Source organism: Phoxinus phoxinus (genome assembly GCF_949152265.1).
Source record: "Phoxinus phoxinus genome assembly, chromosome: 22".
NCBI lineage: Eukaryota > Metazoa > Chordata > Actinopteri > Cypriniformes > Leuciscidae > Phoxinus > Phoxinus phoxinus.
Window position 1 is genome coordinate 4,851,892 of NC_136897.1, and position 24,661 is coordinate 4,876,552.

The window sequence follows — 24,661 nt, forward strand, 5'->3', positions numbered from 1 at the left end:
GAGTTGGTGGATTTGTGATCTTTGTTCCTAAATTCTTGAATTGAGTGCAGTATTGATCATTTGTCTCATGGTATTTTTGTATTAGACTTTGAGGGTGCGAATTACGATGGACTCCCCGATGGCAGCAAAACTAGATGTGGGGAGTCGGATAGAAAATGGTCTACATATGATATGGAGCTGCTTTACTTGTAGAAGCATTTCTGTAGCTCTGACTCTGATTTTAAATTGTAATTTTGGCAGCCCCTGAAATGGGTCATACCATTGACATTACCTAAGCAGTTGAAGTAAATGCGTTCATTCAAGGACGCTCATTTATTGCTTGGACAGAGCAAGTACTGTGCATAAAATAAAATGCATCTACTGTGTTCAGTTGAGTGATAAAGTTTACTTTCTTTAAATGAATGCTGTTGAACTAAATATATACGAAGCAAACTGTTTACTAAAATAACCACAATATTAACAACAACAGTAAAATAAGAGTGTTGTTTATCTATTAGTCAGATGCACATGAAAGTTACTATAACAAACCCTGCACACTTTCTTTCAGAATGATCATGGGTCGGTAGAAAGAAAAAATCAATACATAAAAGCGTTTTTAATTAAAATGAAGAAAAGCAAAAGACCCACTTGTTATGTGAGGTATGTCCAGTATAAATAAATATTTTAGGAATAATGTAATGACATTTCAGTCACCAGTGAATGAGCCAGAGAAAGAAAACAAACAGACCCGTTCTCTGACCCTTAATTCACACCCTGCTTGTTGTTGTTCTTGCTCACGCCACTTTCTTCTCTCAATGAGTTACTAAGTGATTTCATCTTAAACTTTGTTGAATCAATCAATATTGAAACAAAAGATGGAAACACAAGGAATGTTTAGATGGGCGTTTTATTTCATAGCCATTGAATTCCAATAAAGTATATATATAAAAATGACTATCATAAACAGCTTTGTAATGCAGCTTTGTCAAGTATGGCATTATATCCAAATAAAAACCATCACATCATGTACTTAAGACTACATGAAAGCTAACATGTACGTTGTCCGTAGTGCAAAGGTCGGTTGAGCAACAGATATTGTCTAGATTGTCTTAAAGAGACCAGAAACTATGTAATCTGTGTGAACTCCATCGAGGAGTCCGGTGCCATTATTGTGAATGAACCAGCAGGGTACATTGTCTCCATTCTTTACGTCCTTTCTGAAATCTCTCTGCCAGCCCCTGGAGATTCAATGAAAATCTGCATGAAAATCTTCAAGTGTGAATTCAACATTGCATATTTACATTCAGTTTCATTTACCTGGTAACCGTGAGCGTGTTTCCTTTCACAAACATAATGGCATCTTGTTTATCAGAGTCTTTTCCTAGAAACAAGTCACTGACCTCAAAGTTAACACCCTGGTAGAACTGACCTGCAGTAAAAATAGAGACCAAAAAGCTATTGTTTACGTTAAGAATAGTGGAGTGAAAGTCTAGTGAGGTTGCAAGTAAGAGCAGTATTTTAGTAACTGTGTTCTTATACACTCAAAACTGACTCTGACTCGGTCCATCATGAGCATTTCCCCTACTTTTACATTTAGATGATCTGTGATGTCATCTAATGCTCAAGGTTAATCTTTAAAAATGTTAATCATTTAATGTGTTCAGTATAAACTATAGCATATCTCAACATGAATATCCATTTTACAGTTCATCATACTGTACCTTATAATGTTATGTTGCCCAAATTTATTTAGACAACATAGTATAGAATTTTAATATCAGCCATTTATCAGTTATCGGCGTTAATATATATAGTCGGTATTGAAAATGTGCACTTAAATTACATAGATAATGCGCATAATTATTAACCCCCCCTCCAAAAACCCCCCCTCCAATGCCAGATGATAAAATAACCTGACAAATTTCATACACTAAACGATAGAGTAATGCTTAGTAAGTGCATTGTGTATAGGATGTCATTTGGGATTTTTTTTTTAGATAGACCGCAATAAAAAATACAAAATGTTTAGTGAAACTAATAAAGAACAAACTTGACTTGACCAAAAATCCATAGTTTAATTTTAAGACATCACTAGTTTCATCACTAAAAAAAACTAAAACAAAAAACATAGGGTCCCTTATGTTAAAGTAAAGCTGCTATACGTTTTTCTGCTAATATTTAATAACATCTAATTTTACCAAGCAGGCCGTGAACATTGTGTGAAAGATGGTGACTGTCCAAGGTGTAGAACCCTAGGTAGTCTTGATGATACGGGTGATTCTGCCATATTTTGTGCAGGATAATAAGAAACTTGACTGAGTTTCTCAGGGTCACTGTTAAACTGCGATCTTTGATCACATGCAGATCCATGCTAGAGAAAGCATAAGACAGAGAATTGATCTCAATTTGATTCTCATTAAAGAATAATAGTTAATAAAAAAATTAAATCACGGCCTCAGCACAGTTTAATGTAATTTTTTTGTCACTTACTTCAGTCCTTTTATAGTCCTGTTGTTAGTCCAGGACAATTTTGTCTGTTTTCCCTCTTCAGAAAATGAGATCTCCTTTGTGCTCACCATCAATTTGATACCAAACTTCTCATGAGCAATCCCAAAGTGCCCAAAATAAGTGTGCATCTTGCTCCCTGGGATGACCTTCTTATCTCCAATGATCTGGCCGTTCACTATAATGCCTGAATATATATATATTTTTTAACACGGATATGAGTAGAAAGAGAAGATGGAAAATAAACCTAGTTCCAAATGCCCACATCAAAACAGATGTTTCTGGGTTTTTTTTTGACAGAATGAATCACCTGTAAGTGGGTCGCTAACCAAGTTGAAGATGGTTCCAGGTTTGTCATCAATGTTGAAGCACAGAGCATCATTCTGATCTGGCAGCTCAATGACGAAGTGTGGATCTCCATCGACTGCCAAACACAAAGACCAAGAGACAAACATAAGTATCAGGTAAGATTTTTTTTTTTCTTTACTAAAGTAGTTCTCTTCAAAATGTATTCAAATTCACACCACAAAAATTACATAACTTCTCACCAAGATATGAAGGGAGTAGATTTTGGTGGTTTTTGGCAGAGAGTAGACCTTGGGCTCTTCCGGCGAGGAGTAGACCTTGGGGTCTTTTGGCGGATAGTCTGAGCTTTTTGTGTCCATTGCCAATCAACTGAGGTGGACCATAAAGTGCACCTATATCTTCAAGGGTAGAATTGTGCGATGGAGATAGAGACAAAAGTCTTCATTCAAAAGTTTTTGCCAAATCCATTGTATAGTAAGACATGACAAGATAAGACACCACTTAGGGCCTGTTTACAATTTTGTGGAATTTAAATCCATTTTGCAAAAACAAATTTATGTGACCAGGTGTAAATGAAATCGTTTTGATAAATCAGATAGCTATCCGATCTGAGAAAACGCATGAAGTGGCCAGGTGTAAACAGCCCCATAATGTTCACAATGATGGTTAAATCTAAGGTTAATTCCTCTTACCAGGTTCTGTTGTGTCCTCTCGCTGCTCTGTGGATCAAAAGAATATAGTGTTAATGTGTCACATAATTGTAGCTTCCAACGGTCACATTTTTTGTGGGCCATCAGTGTTGTAATACTAATATTCAAGGCAGCCTAGAGAACTCATAATTTCTGTATTGCTTCTCTCCTTGAATTTTAAAACCACTTTATTGTGTAGAAGTCAATCTGATTGGCATCTACACAACTTCAGGGAGTTTGAGGTGGATTAAAAGAAAGGTAGGTTTAGTCGGTACTAGGCTGGTACAACAAATGGTTCCATGGAAGATCTAGTTTTTGGATTTGTTGAAGTTAGTGAGGTTTGTGGAGGTTACAGTTTGATATTAAGAAATTATTATGGCATCAGTTTTAAATTTACCCTACTGTAAACTACACTACTAGTCAAAAGTTTATAACACCTAACAATCTCATTTGGCTAATATCTTTATGTGGAAAAGCAAAAGATACTGAAAGGTTAGTTCACCCAAAAATGTAAATTCTGTCATTAATTACTCACCCTCATGCCGTTCCAAAACCGTAAGACTTTTGTTAATCTTTGGAACACAAATGAAGATATTTTTAATGAAATCTGAGTCAGTTTTGTACTGTCCATTGACAGCTACTCATCTTTGCCACTTTGCCACTTCAAAAATTTCTTGAAGAGAATGAAAAACGAATCCATATGAATTGAGTGGTTTAGTCCACATTTTCTGAAGAGATACAATCGCTTTATATGATGAACAGATTTAATTTAGGGTTTTATTCACTGTGGCGAGCAGGACGAGGTCGAGGGATGTGAGAGAACGGCGCTAGACCGGTGGCGTGATTAATAATGAGTGACACCTGCGCAACGCACCGGTCTCGTATCTCTCACAAGAAGGAGCGACGACAGTAGCCGCGTTTCCATTACAGATTTGCGCAAATGTTTTGCGCTTTTATCTAAATATCGATACAAAACTATTGCGAAATGACGGCGTTTCCATTAACCGATGTTATGCGACTAAAACGTCCTTTTTTCTCTCGCGATAAAGTCATTCTAAAAATCACGGCAGCGGACGTTGGTTTATATAATCTCACAGCCACCGCATTAGACATTATTATTATTATTAATGGAAGGAGACGTACGTGTTATCCAAGCATTAATGGCAGGGAAAGACCCTTATATTCCAAACGAAATATAAGGAGTTTCTGGGTGTTTCACCCTCATTTCTGCGCTGAGGTTTTGATTGTGGCATTTCTTTGAAGTTTAGAATCCAGTATTCCTAGGCTAATTATTGTTTCTTTTATGAATTTAATAAATAACTCTGTCTCCTATTCCAAACGATCCATGTAGGCTATACTTTTGTGTCCATTCGTTTTTTCCTTTTTAAACCCGTAATTGAAAAACGAAAAATAAACGGTTGTCTTTTTAAAACGCAAAGTTGAACACCACAATTTTAATTTAAACTGGCTACACCAACTGCTGCGCAAAAAAGTAAATATCGACGAATTTTCAGATGTTTGTTTAATGACTTTTTTCCCCTTTATTAAACATGTAAAATATTCACAAATTAATATGGAAAACTTGTCGATTTTACTGGTTTTCTAAGGCCAAATTAGAACCTGGAATTGACATTTTCCCGCAGTGCTGAATAAGAAGAGCCATTAATATTATTAAACTATTGTTTTCTAACTCGGCTAAAAACATCTCCATCTCCGCTGTTAAGCAGATGCTCTTTTAGAGAGAAATGCACCTTTCATACGGATTACTTAATCAGAACAAAATGTATTAGCTTTCGATTCGAATTTGTTCGTTTTAAAGTGGACATTTCAAGCTTTAGCCTACATAGGCTATATTTTGTTTCAGTTCTCGCGCTCCAGTTCACGGAGATCATGAAAACGCGCCTGATTGTTTTATTTTATTTTACAAAAGCACAACATTTTCTTGTTATTGTTTACACAAATAAAAGTAGTTACAAATAATGTATTATTATTTTCTGTATGACCAGAAATTATAGAGTAGCCTAGGCTATATTAAGTTGTTTCACTGTTAATAGGAAAATGCAAGTGTTCACGCCCGCGCCTCCGTGCCATGTAGTGCGCGCTCCACACTCCACACATACCCTTAGATATGCGTCAAAATATTGTTTATTTGTGATAATCTCAGCTCTGTATTATTATTGTCTAACCCGTATTATGAATGACATTTGACGAATTGCTTTGTTCCTTTTTTGGATAAAAGCGTCATCTAAATATGTAGCCTAGTAAATAGGGGTGTCACGATTCTCCAAATCCTCGATTCGATTACATTTTCGATTCTAAGGTCACAGTTCGATTCGATTCTCGGTTTTTACTCTTTTTTTTTTAAAGCACAGGTTGCTATGCCATTTTTAGACCAAACTTTTATGCATAATATCTGACCTTTGTTCGCAATGTACCACACTACATTGTCAAATTTATTAAGAACATAATGTAACAATACTTATATCTTCAGTCAATTGGAAACTTAAGTAAAATAACCTGCAATCTAGTTTCTCTTTTGTAACTGCAGTCTTCTTCACAGAAGATGACATTCAAGTTCACAACAAAACAAACAAACAAACAGTTTAACAGATAAATCTATGCGTCGCGCAGAGCCACGTCTTTAAAATTCTAACACTTTATTCTCTGAGTGTACACACACAAACAACACACACACACACACACACACAGGCGGCGCCATTCGCCGTTTGTCCGCGGCGCCAGCAACGGCTCAGGACCTTGTTCAAAATTAATCCTGCCGCGCCAGAGAGCGCCATTCACATAGTTTTATATTACATTTATTATAAATGAATACATTTTATATAAATTTATTTGTCTCAAATCGTCGTTATGACTTTGCTGCAATATACATGTTTTACATTCATTTACAGAAATCAGCTGGTTGAATGAAAATGGCTGATGTTATCGGATTTTCAGGATACATTCAGTTAACGGACGCTCTCTTAGATAAAGTGCAAACTAAGCAACGTTGTACAGTAGCCTCATAACATAGACATGATCCCATGATTCCATAATGTCCTTAAACATAATATTGCAGGCCACATGAAAGTGCGCGTCCGGTGTACGATACCTCGAGTTGTCATAGACGCGCCGCCCGCGGCGCTTCTCGACCGGTGTGTGCGATACCTCGATTTTTAATCGAAATCGTGACACCCTTACTAGTAAATGTTATAATAATGATGATAATTATTATTATTTGCGTACACGGACCCCAAACACACCACGTCTTCTAAGTCAGGTGACTGTAAATGCGCAAAAACTGTTTCCATTGCAGTTTTGCGAAATATTCCTTTTTCGAATTGGCTGAAAAACCTCCTCATGCGAGCGTAAAAACTTGTTTGCGATAAATGAGAGTTTTTGCGAAATTGACGTGTTTCCATTGAGCGTATTTTCAATTCGCAATTTCAATTTGCGCAATTTGAAGGGTAATGGAAACGCGGCTAGTGAAGTTCGAGAGAGGAACAGGCCTGAGTTTTTTTGTTTTGTTCCTGTTTTGTGTGGCTTATACTTTTCATTTTTGTATTTGTTTATTTATTTAAGTCTTTGAATGTTCGCCAGTTCCCGCCTCCTCCTTCCCATAACAACGAACCTCGTTACATTCACATATAAACATTAATCAACGCACACATCAGTTATGGTTAACGAAAGCTCAAGCATGTTCGGTTGACGTACAAAAAACAATGAGGTTCATTCTCGTGTTACGCAGCACGTTTGACCATGCAGATTTGAAACGATGAGCATAAGTAAATGATGACTGAATCTTCATTTTTGGGTGGAATATGGCTTAAAAACATTACAAACACCTTCAGTCAGCTTGTCAGCAACAAGTGTTTCTTCATCCTCGGTCTGTGGTTTGGTGACCACCATGGATGTAAGCGGTGTGACAAAGTTATACCTTAGAGAAAGGTCTAGAGCTTCAGCTGTGGCATTCTCCTTGTCCTCCGGTGAGCATTTCTCTCTGTCAACAAATTTTATTGGACATTGTATTATTTTTTGTAATTCTCAGGTTAAATAGGTTTAATTATTTGAGCGCATATATGTCTCACGCTGACATTTTATCCAAGAGCTGCTGGATGGTCAGATATGCCCACAGTCGCTCTGTAAAATCACCAAAGATGTACTCCTGCTCAGGGAACACACTGTCCCACTCTTCAGCAATTGCTAGACTCGTGACCACAAACTGGTCCTCCAACTGAAATTGGATGTATGGCACTTATGGAACAGTACAATCAAACTGATTTTTATTAAACTAATAGTGCTTCCCTTACCCCATTTGCAGATACTTCAGTCAGAAATTGGTCAGTCTCAAGTTCTTGTAGGCGTCCGGCTACCACTATCTCAGAGCCTTTGAAGAATTGCCTGAAGTGACTTTGTGTCAAGTCAGTTACAGCGTTGCCAGGATAATTTAGGTTCACCTCAAAGAGAAGTGGGCTAGCCACCTCTTCATAAAAACCCTATAGAAAAGGAAACTATTCAAGACCCTGCTATTATCTGGATCAGGCTGCATATATTAAATATAAGGTATGATATTGATTGAGAGTATACGGTTGTCGGTTCTACCTGCAGTTGAAGGGCAGCATCTGAGGCCTCATAGACTCTTCGAGCGAGTCCATCATTTTGCTTGGCCAACTTATCAAGGAGACTGTAGTCCACATCATAGCCAAAGCCCAAACAAAAGAGACTAATGCTTCCATTAATAGCTTTATGGACATTTTCTTGGATTATGGGTAGATGTTGCTGCCCTTAAACACATTATTCAGTGCAGATTGTTAAATCTATATAATTGAAGTTTTGTGTTTTCTAAAGCAGGGGTTTTCAAACTTTTTGTTGTCATGGACCTACAATATAATAATCCACTTTGTGAGTTGCAGCCTTCCTAAAATATAAAGGAAATCAAAATTTTCATAAAACCAATTTACACTACTGGAGAAAATTAACATGATGTTGTATTGTTTCCTAAATTAAATAAATGTCCTTTTTATTAGGGCTGGGAATTGCCGTAGACCTCCCGATTCAGTAATACAAAAATATTTAGCTGCCGATTCTGTATGTATGGCATTTTTGTATGTATTGAAAGTTGAACTTATTTTAACTTGGCACAGAATCTTAAAAATGTGAGCTGTGAGCTCATCTGTTTTTCCAAATATTTTCCCCTATAAAGCCATAGCACTTCTCGGTACCCAGTTTGAAAACCCCTGTTATAAAGCATTTTGAATACCCAATAAAGACAACACCTTTTGAGCTAAGATTACTTGATTATTACAAATTAATTAATTTAGATATAGTAATTATTACCTAAGAAAAAAAAGACTTGTATTCTCAATGCAAAGCCAATACACACCAGAACTGGGTCGGCCATCAGTCAGTAGGATGATCATAGACATATCTGGGAAGAAGTCACTTTTTTCTGAGGTAAGCATGTCCACGGCATACAAAATTCCTTCATTTATATCAGTCACTGATTGAAAAATATGAGAGAATGTTTTAATACAGCAGCAGTGATTTTTGGCATTTAATGTGTGGAATGCTATGCACTGCAGTGAAGATTTCCCTCAATAAAACCAGTAATTTACTGTAAAATAGAGGTGTTATACTGTGTTACATGAGAACCATGGCTCTAATTGTCAAGAGTACTAACAGCTAAGCCATGATTTCAACCTTGTGCAGGGTTTACAGTATGACGTTTCGCTTCATACTTACTGTGTCTTGCTTCAATAGTCTGGACGAATTCTTTTGCTTCCGTCACATTTTCTGGTGTAGCTTTGCTAAGAGATGGTCTCCACGACTCTATAACGTCATCAAACGTGACCAGCCCAAAGTAATCATCTTCATGCAGTTCACTTAATATGGTCATCAGAGCTTCTCGAGTCTACCAACAGATAATCGGACGATTATTTTTGTGTGTGAACTAGGAAAGTGGATGAAAATTTATGGAAAGTATTTGTTGGACTTGCCTGTTTCATCTTCTCTCCTTCCATGGAGCCACTTCGGTCTATCACAAATACCACATTCTTAGGCATTTGTGGCAAATTATCTGGAGCAAAAAAGTGTACAAAGTAGCCATTTACTATCTGAAACAGAGAAACACAAGAAAACACCACCATCAGAATAATGCATGATTAGTAAGAAATTCATTGTAATTTTTTTTTTGCTGATATTGTACCTGAATTTCACCTATATCCTGTGGGTGGTTCACATCATACTTGATGAATAAATCTCCATCAATCAAAGTCCCTTCACAGTCTGAGCATTTTTTCTGCTGATCCAATGTAGGAGAGAAGTACACATGTGCCTGAGGACGAGTATAGAGGATCAGTGTTATGAGGATAGCAGGAAGTGTTTAGACATTACAATTTTTTTTTTTTGAAACTGAGGTGTTTTTAGACTCCTTATTAGTGAAATGAGATGTAGTTGTAATCACTGGATCAAAATGCTTATTACTAGAAACTGTCGCTTGGTTAGGACACAGTGTAAGGAGGAGCTAGTCAAACAAACTCCAGGGGCCATTATTTTCACTTTACACCTACCTTTGACTAGATACATAGCTAATTAGTGCAACAGGTATTAATTCTGCACAGAACTTAAAATGCATTTTAAGTCCAAACTAGTCTTACAATTGGGTGTACGTCCAGCTGCTGCAACCGGATCCAGGTAATTTGATTAGGTAATTTGGTTTCGAGATAAAGTTGCAATTACAAGAAATTAAGTAGAGGTAGCAGTTATGAGATATACTCAGAATTGTGACATATAAAGGCACAATTAATAAAAAAAATGTGCGATATAGTCACTAGATGGACTAGATGGACATCCTTGACCGTTGCGCCACATCTCGTTCGAGACTCAGCCTTCTTTTCCTATCATCGGCGTTGTGACTCTGCAGTTGGATACTATAAAGCGCGTCTCCTGTTTTTAAGAGCAAAACAGTGTTCTGTTTGATCATCCCTTAGCCTGTTGGATTAAACAGATATGCGGGCTGATGAAGACACCGGCGCAGCGTTTAAAGATCACTTCTGACTGACAACACAGAATTGACCGGCATTTTGGTGCTGATGGTGCCAGAACGCTGTTGTTTGTGTGAACAGAACTGTTCACTGTGAACATTCTGTATCAAATTTATAGGCAGGACAAGTAGTTTGTATAGGCTTGGTTTGTAGAGAATTACAAACATGCGCACATATATTCAAACACGCATAACTAATGAATTAATTCTTGATGCGCACGTGAGCGCCATCAGTGTTTATCACAGGTTCACGTTTAAAGTCTGTGTAGAGAGAACGTTGTCGTCTTAGCGGCCCCTAATTTAATAACAAATTATCCTTTCGACGGAAGTGAATCAATCAAAACTACCTTTAGCTGCAGAGTAACATTATTCAAGAACCGCTATAAAGCCAAAACAATCTGTTACCTTAAATTATACGTTTATCTCTGTAAAGCAGCTTTGAAACAATCTAAATTGTTAAAAGCGCTATATAAATGAAGATGACTCGACTTGACTTGACAGCATATTTGTGTATTTACCCGTAAAGTCATTCTGGTCATTTTACGGTAATTTACCGGGATTGCTGTGTGAAAAGAGGCCATTGTCTAAGAGACATATATATATATATATATATATATAATTTCACAATGGTTGTATTATAAGAGGTAGTTACAAAAAGTTGCAACTGCCTTTTTATTTTATTTTGTTGTTTTGTGTATCTATTTTTTTTTTTGACTAAGATATAAACAGCCTTACATATCAATCCACCAATGTTGGGGGATTGTTTGAGAGTTTTCATTCTAACCTTTTTATCAGCGACGGTTTTCTTCACTAGAGGAAGCAAATCATTGGTGATGAATGTACCATTGACATCCACAAATGCAATTCCGTTAGGTTCATAGATATCTACCACAATCTGTTGATGAGAAGACAGGACTGATATGACAGTTTACAATGTTTAAATATTTCCACTGAATATGTTTTGTAAAAGAGTTTGAGAGAGAAACTAATGATGAACCTCAAAATTCTGAACCAGCTGTTTAGGTCGGACACCTATCATGATCTCATAGCTGCCAAGATGGCGCTGTAGCAGCTCTTCGTAAGTAAGAGTGAATGTGACGTGGCTCTGGGGTGAGATATTCACGGAGACTGAGAACTTCTCCATGTGCCTCCCTGAAGCCCTGAAAAAGCAAAAACAACTCTGATATCTGATCATTGAGATTAGCAAATACCGAAAAGCAAATATGTGTACTCTGTCAGCATTCCAGAGCTTTGCCGTTGACCTGTACTCACTTAACCAGACCAGCGGTCTGGCCAGAGGACACGGCGCTCTCATACTTCTGCCTGGCCTGCTCCTTTTCCTTCACTTCACTGACATATATCCTGCTCTCAATCTCTCTGAAAACCAAACACAAAGAATTTCATTAGGTCATAGGGGGTTTTGGGCATGATGCAAGTGTAATATATTTATAGCTTGTGTAAACAAAGGAGGACTAACATGCTAAAGTTGGTGATGAAGGCTGTTTTGGGTAAGTCCACCTCAAAGAACACTTCCTGTGATGCATTGGCTGTGTTCAGGGCTTTGGTGGTCATGACTGTGTGAGCAAAGCGAGACGCGACCTTGCAGTCCACTCGCATACTTTGCACTTCTATCTGTGAGAGAGACTGAAAGATAGTAAGAGAAAGTTAAGGAATCTGTTGTAACACACACACTCACACACACACACACACACACACACACACACACACACACACACACACACACACACACACACACACACACACACACACACACACACACACACACACACACACACACACACACACTGTTGCTTTCAATGCTGTGCAGTTTTATGACTAACTTTGCAAAACCACGTCGACTATTTTTTGCTTGTAATTGGAAATAGGGGCATGTGTGAGCTATGACCAAAAAGTCATTGTTTATGTCTGTTTACTCCAAGATGAAAGCTTGACACGCAAATTTGACTGCCGCCAATGTGATTTTTTTTTTTTTTTTGACACTGTGCAAATAAAGCTGGTCAACTAATACGTTTTGTGCTTTTGGTCACACACCTAGAGCTGCTCCAGTTACATTAAACTACGACTTGGTGCTGCTCAAGTATTTTGCTAAGCAACAGTGTATATTAGAGGAGGAATGCTGAACTCTTATTCTGTGTATTCTTGTATTTGTTGTGTGAAAAATACATTCAAACTTAACAGCTGTTCGAAAAACAGGGGTTTTCCTGCTTTTCTAACCATCTCATTTTTTGATGTGTATATAGTGGGGGCGGCCATTTCGGTGTCTGTGCCAGCCGCTTCCAGTTATTTTAGCTGTACAAAAACAGCCTGTTATCCTGCTTGATGTTGGGTATTTATGTACACCATATTATAAACACCATTGGTCTTTTAATGTAAAATATTTTTACTGTTTATGACACTGTTAATAGCTTACTTCCACTCTGAAAAATAAGGTGGATAAATGTCACCTACTGTCAGAGAGTCAATTTGCATTTTCATTCAACCCCACGTGCCATTTTTTTCAGCATTGGATACATTTTTCATACATTTGTGGTGACGTGAACTGGCCCGGTTTAGCCCAGGGTCTAGAATGTTTTTATTTTATTTTTTAAAGAGTTAGGGATATTTTCCATAAGCCCAATGACCAGACCATGTATCATAGATAATGGATCTTAGTGAGCCCCCCTTATTTCAGGTTCCAAAACAACATTCACACTTTTTCAAAGGAGTATGTAAATCACGATTTTGAGCTTTCAATAGGATTGCTGATTGTTAATTGTTTAATTCTCTAATTAATTTAGTTTAACATTAATGACCCTAAATGGCACTGCTGTGAACTACTGTACTCTTATTTGTCAACGTTTTACATCAACACAAGGTGTGAAATTTCACATGTAATATGTTTAAAACTAAGTGGCTAGGACCAGGGGCTGTCAGGCTCCAAAATAGCATCAAAGCGTCATAAAATTAATCCATTCAAATTGTGCACTATTTTTCAAGTTAGGGTTGTCACGGTACAACATTTTCAGTAGTCAGTACTAGTGTTGTCACAGTACCAAAATTTCAGTATTCGGTCCCGATACCTGTGAAAATCCACGGTTCTCGGTACCAATTTCGGTACCAAAGCTAATTTAGATTAAATTAGCATAATATTAAAGTGTATATCCATTTGTTAGATAACATTAGATACAATGACCTAACAATAGTTACAGTATATACACTGAAGCAATTATTCTCCTTATGGTAATTTAAAAATGTAGCCTACTAATAAATTTTTTTAAATCAAAAGTTGTATCTGTTCATGAACAATCAAGTGTTTGTATTAAATAACATTCACAAACATACATTAATGTTGTAAAAATATATTGTTCACTCAATGTGTTGATGTTAGATGAGGCATTAAGTAATGTTAATGAATGATATCTTATTGTAGTGTTACCAACTAAACGGGAGAACTTGTTTTATTTGACTTGACTGTCCTTTTATTTAATTCAAAACTGCGGTCATATTTAAAAGGCCTTTTAAACTAGATATAACCGCACACGATACCACTTTAGGGGCCGTTCACATATCGCGTTTTATGCGCGTGCAAATTCGTTATTTCAAATGTAGGCACGCGGCTTATAATAGAAGCATCTCAACAGGTCATGTGACAAAAACCAGCGGCCTTTCCGTAACAACATGGAAAGTTCGGCCGAACAGCTGATCATAGCTGTACAGGGCGGCTTTTTATTTCTTATCTCAATTAATATATCTAGTAGTAAAGCTAATGCAAGGTCTAGAAATCAATAATTCTTTGATGATACTTCCTCGTCATCATGGAGAGCGCAGTTTGCACCGCTTTCTCATTTCCACAAGCGCGTGCTTTCCCGTTGCGTCTGCCGTTGCAACCATGAACAGAGGCGCGCCTGCCGCCTGGAAAACTAATTTGCACGTGCAAAAAACGCGCTATATGAAGTGAACGTCTCTTTCCTCCTTCAGAGCCACCGCATTAGTAGCGCCGCCGGTCGCCATGTCTCGGTGTGTTTATGAAGAGTACGCAACTGTGCACCGTTCGGACATCGAACTAATAACCGGATTAACCCGATACTTCGGTACCACCGGTACTTAAGAAAAGCTGGTACCGTAACCATTTAATTTTTTTAGTACCGAAATGGTACCGAAGTACCGGGTCTTTTGACAACACTAGTCAGTACCAATACCAATAACATTTTACGGTTCTCTGTACCAGTTTTGGTACCAGAGCAAAAACTGTTGAATGAAAAATCTTGTCCGTTTTGTCTCGTCTGTTGGTTATCACTGTCAATCATCGCAGTTTATGATTCAATCGACAATCTATAAACTTTGCAGTGTACTTAGCAGCATGAACAACTAAACTTGTATTCAGATTGTGAGTGGGTAATAAACAGAAAGCAAGAAAAGAGCCTCCCTTTATAATCACTAACTATGCATTCACACCGCCGCCACCGAGAGCGGCAAAATTCGCTCTGGCTGCCCTGCCAACAACGCCGTAGAAAGATTCGTGGACGCTCTGACGTAGATCGAATGCTTGATATTTTTTGAAATGTGAAAGTAAGAAATTAAACGATGGAAAGAACTTAACAATTATAGTGACATGTTTGCTAAGGAAACAAACCAATTAAAAGACATATTTTGTGTTCATGGTTAAGTGCTAATCTAATTTGCATTCCCACTGAAAAACAAGTGTTCTAGCGCGAAAATGTTACTTGACTGCGTTCTCTGGAATCCTCTCAAGCGGAGGACTTCTACATTCCGATTGGTTTCCGCCGAATCGCGTCATAGCTCATTACCATAAAGTTGACCTGACTTCAACTCTCCTCACCGCTCTCACCGTCTAAGGGCCTGTTCACATATCGCGTCTTTTGCGCGCTCAAGTTCGTTATTTAAAATGTAGGCGGGCGGTATGCGCGCTCATATTGGAAGCGACGCGTTCGCGGTGCGATGCGCTCTCGGTGCGATGCGCTCGTTTTTTTACAAACGCGTCCGTGCCGCATCGAGATAAAAATATCTCAACTTTTCAGAATGCCGCAAGCGCACCGTAGGTCACGTGACAAGAACCAACCAATCAGCTTCCTCACCTTTTCTGTTTACGTTGCAACCTCAGCAGACAGGAGGAGCAGCTCATCATTGCGGTCCAGGGATTTCCTGAACTTTATGACTTGTCATAATTTATCCTTGCTGTAACGGAGAGCGCAGCTGATGGGTGCTTAGCAACGACAGACGCCTCCGGAGTGCAACCGCCCTAGTGCTTTGGAAAAAGGAGAACGCGGCGCTTAGCGTTTTCTATGCGTTTTTAGGTGCGATATGTGAAATGGCCCTAAGACGTGCCGCGCCGACCCTCACCGGAGCTCGCTGCCCACTCACATTGAAAATGAATGACTTCTGGCCACTTTGATGGTGCGTGGTGTGAACGCACATTAAGGTTGTCTCCACTAAAGGCTGATATTTTCTCCCAAGGCCAGGATATTTTTTCAGTTATTTTCAATGGGAATGCCTCACATTTTAAAACGCCAGCAGTATGACGATGCGCTAAGCATCTTTTTTTTATGCTGAGTGTTTGGCATTTTTCCAACTTTGTGTAAAATGCAGCACTCATTACTGTCACTTTTTACCCAGCCGTCCAATCACAGTGGAGGAGGGGCGGGGCAAATACCACGTCAACCAACCGCTACATCCTGCTTATACAACGGCAACAGACGACAAGAACAAGAACAACAATAGAACAAAATCATTGTTCAAACAAGACAAGACAATCAAAACAACAGCCAGAGCAAATACTTGTATTACATTGTATTTTTTACATTGTATCTGCATTTTTATATTCAGAAACAAACTATCTGCGAAGATCAGATACTAGCAACACTTCCGTGAATATTCTGTATCGTAGCAACCAAAGCCCTGCCAAAGCTCTCTCAAATGCCCGCAGCAAGCTGAATAAAAATGCTTTGGTAGACATACAGCCTAAAGGCCCGTTCACACCAAGTACGATAACTATAAAGAAAACGATATGCTCCAGAAGGAAGGAAACACGATGCATTAAGAGCAGGGGGCTGAAAACTTTTGAACAGGATGAAGATATAATTTTTTTTATTTAGTACTGCCCTTCGGAAGCAACAGAAGATACTTGCATATTTCCCGGGAGACAAATTACGGTAAGTACAATTTACCCCGATCTTCAAATTCAAAAAGTTTTCATCCCCCGTCTCTTAATGCACCGTGTTTCCTTCTGGAGCATCAGTGAATGTTTGAACCTTTTTTAATAGTTGTGTATGAATCTCTCGGTTGTCCTCAGTGTGAAAAGATGGATCTCTCAAAATCATACAGTCACTGCTGGAAAGGATTAAAATATGCAAAAGATGCTGGAAAACTGAAGAATTTTCAGGACCTGGAGGATTTTTCTGAAGAACATTGGTCAGTTTAACTATTCGGGACAAACAAGGGTCACAAGAAAAACCATCACAAAAAAAGAAGTTGTTGTGAATCATCCAGGTAACGACGCACAATATGAAGAATCAAGGGTGCATAAACTTAAGAATGGGTCATTTTTATAAATTCACCTTTTTTTGTCTAACATCTAAGATGTAAACATATTTTATGTAAAATATCTTATTCAGGACAGTACTAAATAAAAAAATATTATTTTTTTATACAATATACAATTTATGATTCACATTTTTCACAGATTCTGCAAGGGTTCACAAACTTTCAAGCACTACTGTATGCTCTTTATGTAGATTTGAGAAAACATGAAAGTTTTGAAGCACATAATGTAAAATCTTACCTGTTTTGCTGAATTATTGTTTTGATCTCTGATGGCCGTAGTGTCTTGAGCTTTAGTATTAAGAATCACACAAATACACAAACACAGCCACAGCATGACTTTCACTGCAGACATGGTGAAGCCTGGTCTGATCTGACTTCAACTCTGCCTGTTAATGTTCTTAAACGAGAGTGAGAAAGAGAGACAGATGAATGAGTGCCTGTGTGTGTTGTACGGGCACTGTAAGAGTTGCCAAAGGGGTGTGTGAATGTGCCCAATAATCTAGTACATTCTCCACTGCCTACTCACTCCATCCACCCAAAACAGCAGAATTCACCTAATAAACTAAATTATTTTCTAGATCACGATTTAAATATTACCCAATCAATAACGTTCACAACTTATTCCAACATCCACATCTGTTTGTATCCTAACTTTCTATCTATATACAGTATACAGTTGGTCAAAAGTTTGGAAACATTACTATTTTAATGTTTTTAAAATAAAAAGTCTCTTATGCTCATCCAGCCTGCATTTATTTGATCAAAAATACAGAAAAAACAGTAATATTGTGAAATAGTATTACGATTTAAAATAATGGTTTTCTATTTTAATATACTTTAAATTGAATGTATTTCTGTGATCAAAGCTGCATTTTCAGCATCATTACTTCAGTGTCACATGATCCTTCAGAAATTATTCTAATATGCTGATTTATTATCAATGTTGGAAACGGTTGTGCTGCTTAATATTTTTTTGGAACCTGTGAAATTTTTTTTCAGGATTCATTGATGAATAAAAAGTAAAAAGAACAGAAATATTTTCTATTAACAATATAAGTCTTTACTATCATTTAAAGGGGTCATGACATGAGAAACCAAATTTGCCTTGATCTTTTGGTATATAAGAGGTCTGTGTACCATTAAAACATCCTGCAAGTTTCATAGCTTAAGACGTCCTCCCCATTATAAACAAATCATTTATTTAATCAAGCTCTAAATACAGCTCGTTCTGGATCCATGGTAAGAAGTGACGTCACGGTGCGAAGTGACGTACCAGCGTTTGCATATGACCGCCTCCAGAACAAGACAACTACGCTTTAAGCGCAAGACAACTACGCTCATTTTCGTATCGTTGTCGCCCCGCGCGCCTCACAAGTGTTCAGTCGACGGACAGCGAGTGGGTCTGTGTACAGTAAATTTACGATGCCACGCAGATGTGCTGTTCCTGGCTGTGGACAAACAACATCTTTGAATACGCTGCAGAAAGATCCAGACGTCAGGGAAAAATTGATGCACTTTATTTTTTGCGGACGTCCCAGTCACTGCCAGTTAATTTAAGCGTTTGTTCTATACATTTTAAGGATGACTGTTTTGAGAACAAATCCCAATATGATGCTGGCTTTCCAGGAAAATTGTTGCTCAAAGATAAGTCCGTGCCGACTATTCTGGGCTCAACAACGACGACGCAAACTTACTTTTTATTACTGGCTAATATAAACACATTTGTATAAGAGAATCTTGAAAATATGTCGCCTTTCTAGTAGGCCTACATGTGATAGAAAATTAAAAATGTTGCCTTTATCAATGCTGCATCTATAAAGATGGCCTGTTTTTTGTCATTTTTGTCCGTCGTACACCCTATCATTTCATTGGAATTAGTTAAATAATGTTAAACTGTTAGCAAATTAAGCTATAGGATAATTATGCAACAATAATCCGTTTTCAAGTGTCTCGGGTTACAATTTTTTTAATAATTCAAAATAGTTTCACGTTCCATGTGGACACGGGCTGATCCAGTCTTCGTTGTTGTGGTGATGGTTCATTTTCCTCTGATTCTGGCTCAAACATAATAAGGTTTTATCATTGCAAGAGCCATCGCTTCGCATGCATCACGCGCTATTAAACAGTTGCGCTGAATCCGCAAATGTTCTGGCTGGGGGCGTTAATAATTGATGCATAGGCACTGACGTTAGCCAATCATAACAGTGGGCGTTAACACTGAACTCTTAAAGGGGAAACACCCCCAAAACAGACTGTTTGAATCAGAGGATGAGAAACAGGGTGGGAAAAGGTCATAAATCACTACATTTTAAAAGTTTGTTTAAAAAAAAACTATAGTAATACTATAATTGCACCTAAGGGAACATAATAATAAAATAAATAAAACCATGTGGATGGAATGGCATCTTGAAAAAGACGCAAACGCACCCGTGTTGCTCTGTTCGAAATAGGACCCGTCACCAGTGCCGAAGCATACAGGGAATGACCGCGGCAACGCTGAATTCAGCGAACTGAACTAGTGAAGCACTCACGTTTCCGCCCTCAACCAGTCTTCAACACACACAAATACAAAGAAATTTGTTGCTGTTATTAAAACAGCAGTTGAGAGCTCAAAGCTCGCGATCACCGGTGCACTGCACTGTAGAACCACCAGCAATGAAGTTTTTTAGCAATTTGAGCTAGCTTTTCTGTGTGATCTCCACACATGCATCAGTGAGCCTTGGGTGTCCCTGACCCCTGGTTCACCGGTTGAGCTTCCTTGCACCCCTTTTGGTAGGTACTAACCAATGCATACCAGGAACACACCACAAGACTTGTATTTTGGATATGCTCTGACCCAGGCATCCATCACTATTTTGCCCTTGTCATAGTCACTCAGATCTTTTCACTTGCCCATTTTTCCTGCTTTCACACATAACATTTAAGAACTGACTGTTCACTTGCTGTCTAATATATCACACCCCATACAAGTTGCCATTGTAACAATATAATCTGTCTGTTTGCATCCTATCCATCTGTATGTCTGTATCTTGTCTGTATATCTTGCCTGTGTCCTGTCTGTCTAAGAGCTATTGTTGGTGTTTGCTATAAGACAAAACATATTTTTTCCCATTCATTTTTCCATTTATTAAAATAATAATAATAATAATAATTATTATTATTATCAAATATTTAACCCTAACTTATGAACTTTGCATTTAAGTGAAAATGTAAAATAAAAATGCTGTTAATGTATAAGAAATGTATATATTGAAAATAAATTATCCTTGAAACACAGAAGCTTTTGAGTACATTCAGTACAGATGTCTTTTGTGGTGTGACGAGAAACTCTTTAGACCCTCAGTTTGCTTGAATAACTCACACAGAACCTCTCATTTATCAGAAGTGCCTCTTACAAACTGCTTTTATACAGCATGTTCAGAGAGTGAGAGTTAATTTGCCGTAAGTTGTGTGGAACAGCGGCCAAATGTCTAGTAATCAAACTGCTGAGAGAAATAGAGAGAGTGATCAAGTGTGTCAATGAGTCTGTTCATGGTTTTCGGGACTTCAGTGTGTCATGTCTGGTCATTGCTAGGGTGTGAGTGTTTGTGTGTGTTTTGCTTTTCTCTCCACTCCCTTTTTAACAAGACTGAAGTCAGATATGATGTAATTTCTCAAAATGTAAACATTAAGTCAGCGCTTCAGCAACACAGCTCAAGGGTGGCTGCAAACGTGCCGTCACTGTGCGTCAAAAATATCTGCATGGGATCTACCTCTAGTTCTACTCTTTTTTTCTTTTTCTTTTTTGCTGTATGTAGCCAACATCATATAGGCCAGGGGTTTTAAAACCCACAGGGGCCACAAGGGGTTGCTAGAGACTACAAAACAACTGAAAGGAAAAATAAATAGAATATATAATACTGTTGAAGTTGAGATGTGTACTAGTAATATTATACTGAATATAATATACAATTATATAATATAATACTGTTATAATATTTATTACTGATATTTGATATTGCAATTTAATTCTGTTTTCTAAATATTAAATAATGTTGGATTAATCTATTGACCACAACAATCTGTATGTAGTGTCAATTTACAACATTAAAGCAATTCTTTATTTTTTGTACACTTAATCACACTTAATATTTTCTTATATAATAAATTGTATTTTTATATGTTAAAATTCAGCTGCTCTTATATTTTAGGAAAAACTTTGCAAAGGGGTCATAAAATCTGGGGTTAGGCTGGTCTTTTCATGTCAAAAAACAAATAAACTATTCAAAACTAATCAATTTTATTTTTTAAATGTGGATTCAAATTGCTAAATAATAAAATCATCAGCAGTTGTTTAAGATCTAAGTATAGAAGCTTATTTCTGCCACGGAATAAAACAATTAGAAAGTTAATTGCGACTATTTATCACACAATTCTGACTTTTTCTCACAATTGTGAGTTATAAAGTCTGAATTTGCGGGATATAAACTATAATTTTTACAAATTTTTTTTGCAATTCTGACTTTTTTCTCATAAATCTGACTTTTTTCTCGCAATTCACCTTTGGCTAAGCCCCGCCCCCCTTAGTTACTGTTGCTACCTCCGACAACTTCATCTGGGCTCTGGTTTGGTATCAACATGGCTTATGCTGTTGCAGCTCTTCCTGCTGGAATTTTATCAAACTTTTATAAAGCAGCAAATAAAGTGTCCGCAAAAGTGGCTGCAATATGCGTTCGAAGGCTATATTCAAGACATACCGGTGAAACGCAAGCAACAACAAGGCATCCAAATAGAGGCAAAAGCATAACGGTCACAGTTAAAAAAATTAACCACCGCATATCTTAATCGAGACGGAGGCTGGGACTAACAATATCAGGAGCAACACTGTTCATGCAAAGCTGGGTAGGTCTCTATTCACTTCTATAATCGTTATTACAAAGCAAACGGACTACGCGAGTATAAAGTTGTATTTATTAGCAGCGTGTGCTAGCGTATCAACAATTAGGGTAGAAAACATATAAGTCATTGGTGCGCTGTGAACAAGTGTCGGACCTCTGTGGGAGCTCGTTCTTGGCTGCGCTGTGATTGGTCAATCTACATTCTTGGGGCGTGGCTTAGCCAAAGGCGAATTGCGAGTTAACAGTATATCTCGCAATTCTGACTTCTTTTCTCTGAATTGTGAGATATAAATTGCAATTGCATTTGTGAGTTATAAATTCTAACTCAGAGGAAAAAAGACGAACTTTATAATGTCACAATTCTTTATAACAATTGCGAGTTTATATCTTGCTATTCAGACTTTATAACACACAATTGTGAGTTTATATCACGCATTTCTGAGTAAAAAGTCAGAATTGTGAGTTAAAAGTTGCAATTACCCAGTGGCGCCTCCAGAAATGTTTCATAGGGGTGGCCAGATGGGGCCACTTAAAATCTTGGGGTGGCACACCAAAACTATAAACCATAATTTCAGAATTTTATTCTACTGTTGTAGTAAACCGGCCTGTAGAAAACTATCAGAAAGACTTAAGGAAATTCCTACTGATATACTTTGGTTTATTGTGTGATATTTAACGGACAGTGCATCACGTTGCATGAATTTCTTAAAGGGGTCATGACATGACATTTATTTGATTATTATGTTCCCTTAGGTGCAATTATAGTATTACTATAGTTTTTTTTACAAAAAACTTTTAAAATGTAGTGATTTATGACCTTTTCCCACCCTGTTTCTCATCCTCTGATTCAAACAGTCTGTTTTGGGGGTGTTTCCCCTTTAAGAGTTCAGTGTTAACGCCCACTGTTATGATTGGCTAACGTCAGTGCCTATGCATCAATTATTAACGCCCCCAGCCAGAACGTTTGCGGATTCAGCGTATTTAAAAAAAAGTTTTAAATACATTACTTACAGTTTGCGTCGTCGTTGTTGAGCCCAGAATAGTCGGCACGGACTTATCTTTGAGCAACAGTTTTCCTGCAAAGCCAGCATCATTTTGGGATTTGTTCTCAAAACAGTCATCCTTCAAATGTATAGAACGAACGCTTAAATTAACACTGCCGTGACTGAGACGTCCGCAAAAAATAAAGTGCATCCATTTTTCCCTGACGACTGGATCTTTCGCAGCGTATTCAAAGATGTTGTTTGTCCACAGCCAGGAACAGCACATCTGCGGCATCGTCATTTCCCTGTACACAGACCCACTCGCTGTCCGTCGACTGAACACTTGTGAGGCGCGCGGTGCGCGGGGCACGGGGCGACAACGATACGAAATGAGCGTAGTTGTCTTGCGATTAAAGCGTAGTTGTCTTGCGCTGGAGGCGGTCATATGCAAACGCTGGTACGTCACTTCGTACCGTGACGTCACTTCTTACCATGGATCAAGAACGAGCTGTATTTAGAGCTTGATTAAATAAATGATTCGTTTATAATGGGGAGGACGTCTTAAGCTATGAAACTTGCAGGACGTTTTAATGGTACAAAGACCTCTTATATACCAAAAGATCAAGGCAAATTTGGTTTCTCATGTCATGACCCCTTTAAATGAAATAAACAGAGCTCACAAACAATACATAGGCCTACACACACTCCATTTCATCATTGCAAATAACACGTATGACTCGACTGACAGAACTAGGGACTAACAGACACATGAAGTAAACTTGTGTGTAGTTTATAAAGTCCAACCTTGCACTTGAAAACAATCTAAACTCTGTTTTTATGACGCAGCTCTTATTGATAACAGCTGGTGGTGACGTAGCTCCGCCCGCAATATCACGCACACAAATGCGAGTGACGCAACAGCCAATATCGAGTTTTCCCAATTAATGCATGAATTTAACAGCATTATTTAAACTCTGTTACACATATACATGCACCAGCTAACGACGTTAGCTAGGTAACTCTTGTCAAAACGTGTCAAAGACACATCAAAAAGCTGCTGTAACAGTATACTGTAACGGTAACCATTTGGCACTTAAAAAGCACATGTCACGACACATAATTCCCTGTCTTCTTTTACTAAAGAATATTTTGACTTATTTACTTACCGGTAGTCTTCGTCTTCTTTCTTAACTTCTTTTGAAATTGTTGACCAACGGGCACGCGCTGAGCTGTTGCTGTCTGAGCGCGCAACAGCGGCATGTACGGAGGGGCGGGGGAGGGGCGGGCTCATGTGTGCGATCGTCCCCTGTGCATTAGGGATGAAATGCATAACTGATGCTACTAAAATTTATACTGGCCAGTGGGGTGGCCAGGAGCAATTACCTTTTTTATTAAGTGGCAGAAACAAGCTTCCACATCTAAGACCTGTTTTTTTTTTTCAGTTTAATTTTTTACAATAAAATTGTTATGCTGATATGATAATGAAACAATTTGTATTAAATTAGAAAATGCTTAATTGAGGGGGCTGGTGACCACAATACTTTTTTCATCTATGCTCTAAATCTCCCTGTCTCTAAATTTATTTAGGACATTCTATTGGTCTTCGTGGCTGTTGATATTTTTAACCCAGTAAGAGCATTTTGAATCAGTGTTTAGTCAGTAATGCATATTAAGTCTGTGGGCTTTAATGAAGATTTGAGTTCTGTCCTGTCCCGTGGTTCA

At 37.9% G+C, this 24,661-nt stretch overlaps 1 protein-coding gene and 2 long non-coding RNA genes across 5 annotated transcripts in view; 2 read left to right on the plus strand and 1 right to left on the minus strand.

The window, feature by feature from the left end:
• The window catches only part of LOC306990728, a 140,764-nt gene that overhangs the window by 24,037 nt on the left and 92,066 nt on the right, over nucleotides 1-24,661 (plus strand). For both annotated transcript variants that reach the window (XR_013795921.1, XR_013795922.1), the window contains exon 2: nucleotides 2,785-2,948. This is a non-coding gene — a long non-coding RNA (uncharacterized lncRNA). The remainder of the gene's footprint in view (nucleotides 1-2,784; nucleotides 2,949-24,661) is intronic.
• itih3a.2 (inter-alpha-trypsin inhibitor heavy chain 3a, tandem duplicate 2) lies at nucleotides 471-24,203 on the minus strand. Of its 2 annotated transcripts, XM_079597931.1 has the most exons (21): nucleotides 24,106-24,203; nucleotides 17,318-17,476; nucleotides 11,996-12,162; nucleotides 11,791-11,895; nucleotides 11,516-11,678; nucleotides 11,303-11,413; nucleotides 9,682-9,810; nucleotides 9,473-9,589; nucleotides 9,219-9,387; nucleotides 8,860-8,976; nucleotides 8,079-8,260; nucleotides 7,787-7,972; nucleotides 7,571-7,710; nucleotides 7,322-7,476; nucleotides 3,483-3,509; nucleotides 3,033-3,188; nucleotides 2,795-2,908; nucleotides 2,470-2,671; nucleotides 2,178-2,350; nucleotides 1,297-1,408; nucleotides 471-1,217 (listed from the first exon to the last, which is right to left on the minus strand). In XM_079597931.1, the coding sequence occupies exons 2-21, from the start codon at nucleotides 17,429-17,431 to the stop codon at nucleotides 1,079-1,081; spliced, it is 2,778 nt and encodes a 925-aa protein (XP_079454057.1). In that variant the 5' UTR covers nucleotides 17,432-17,476; nucleotides 24,106-24,203; the 3' UTR covers nucleotides 471-1,078. The 2 variants fall into 2 exon arrangements, with proteins under 2 accessions (XP_079454057.1, XP_079454058.1); XM_079597932.1 differs by lacking the exon at nucleotides 24,106-24,203 and having other exon boundaries at nucleotides 9,473-9,510; nucleotides 9,693-9,810; nucleotides 17,318-17,471.
• On the plus strand, nucleotides 16,438-17,195 carry LOC306991097. Its single transcript, XR_013796035.1, has 2 exons — nucleotides 16,438-16,688; nucleotides 16,829-17,195. It is a non-coding gene; the product is annotated as an uncharacterized lncRNA (long non-coding RNA).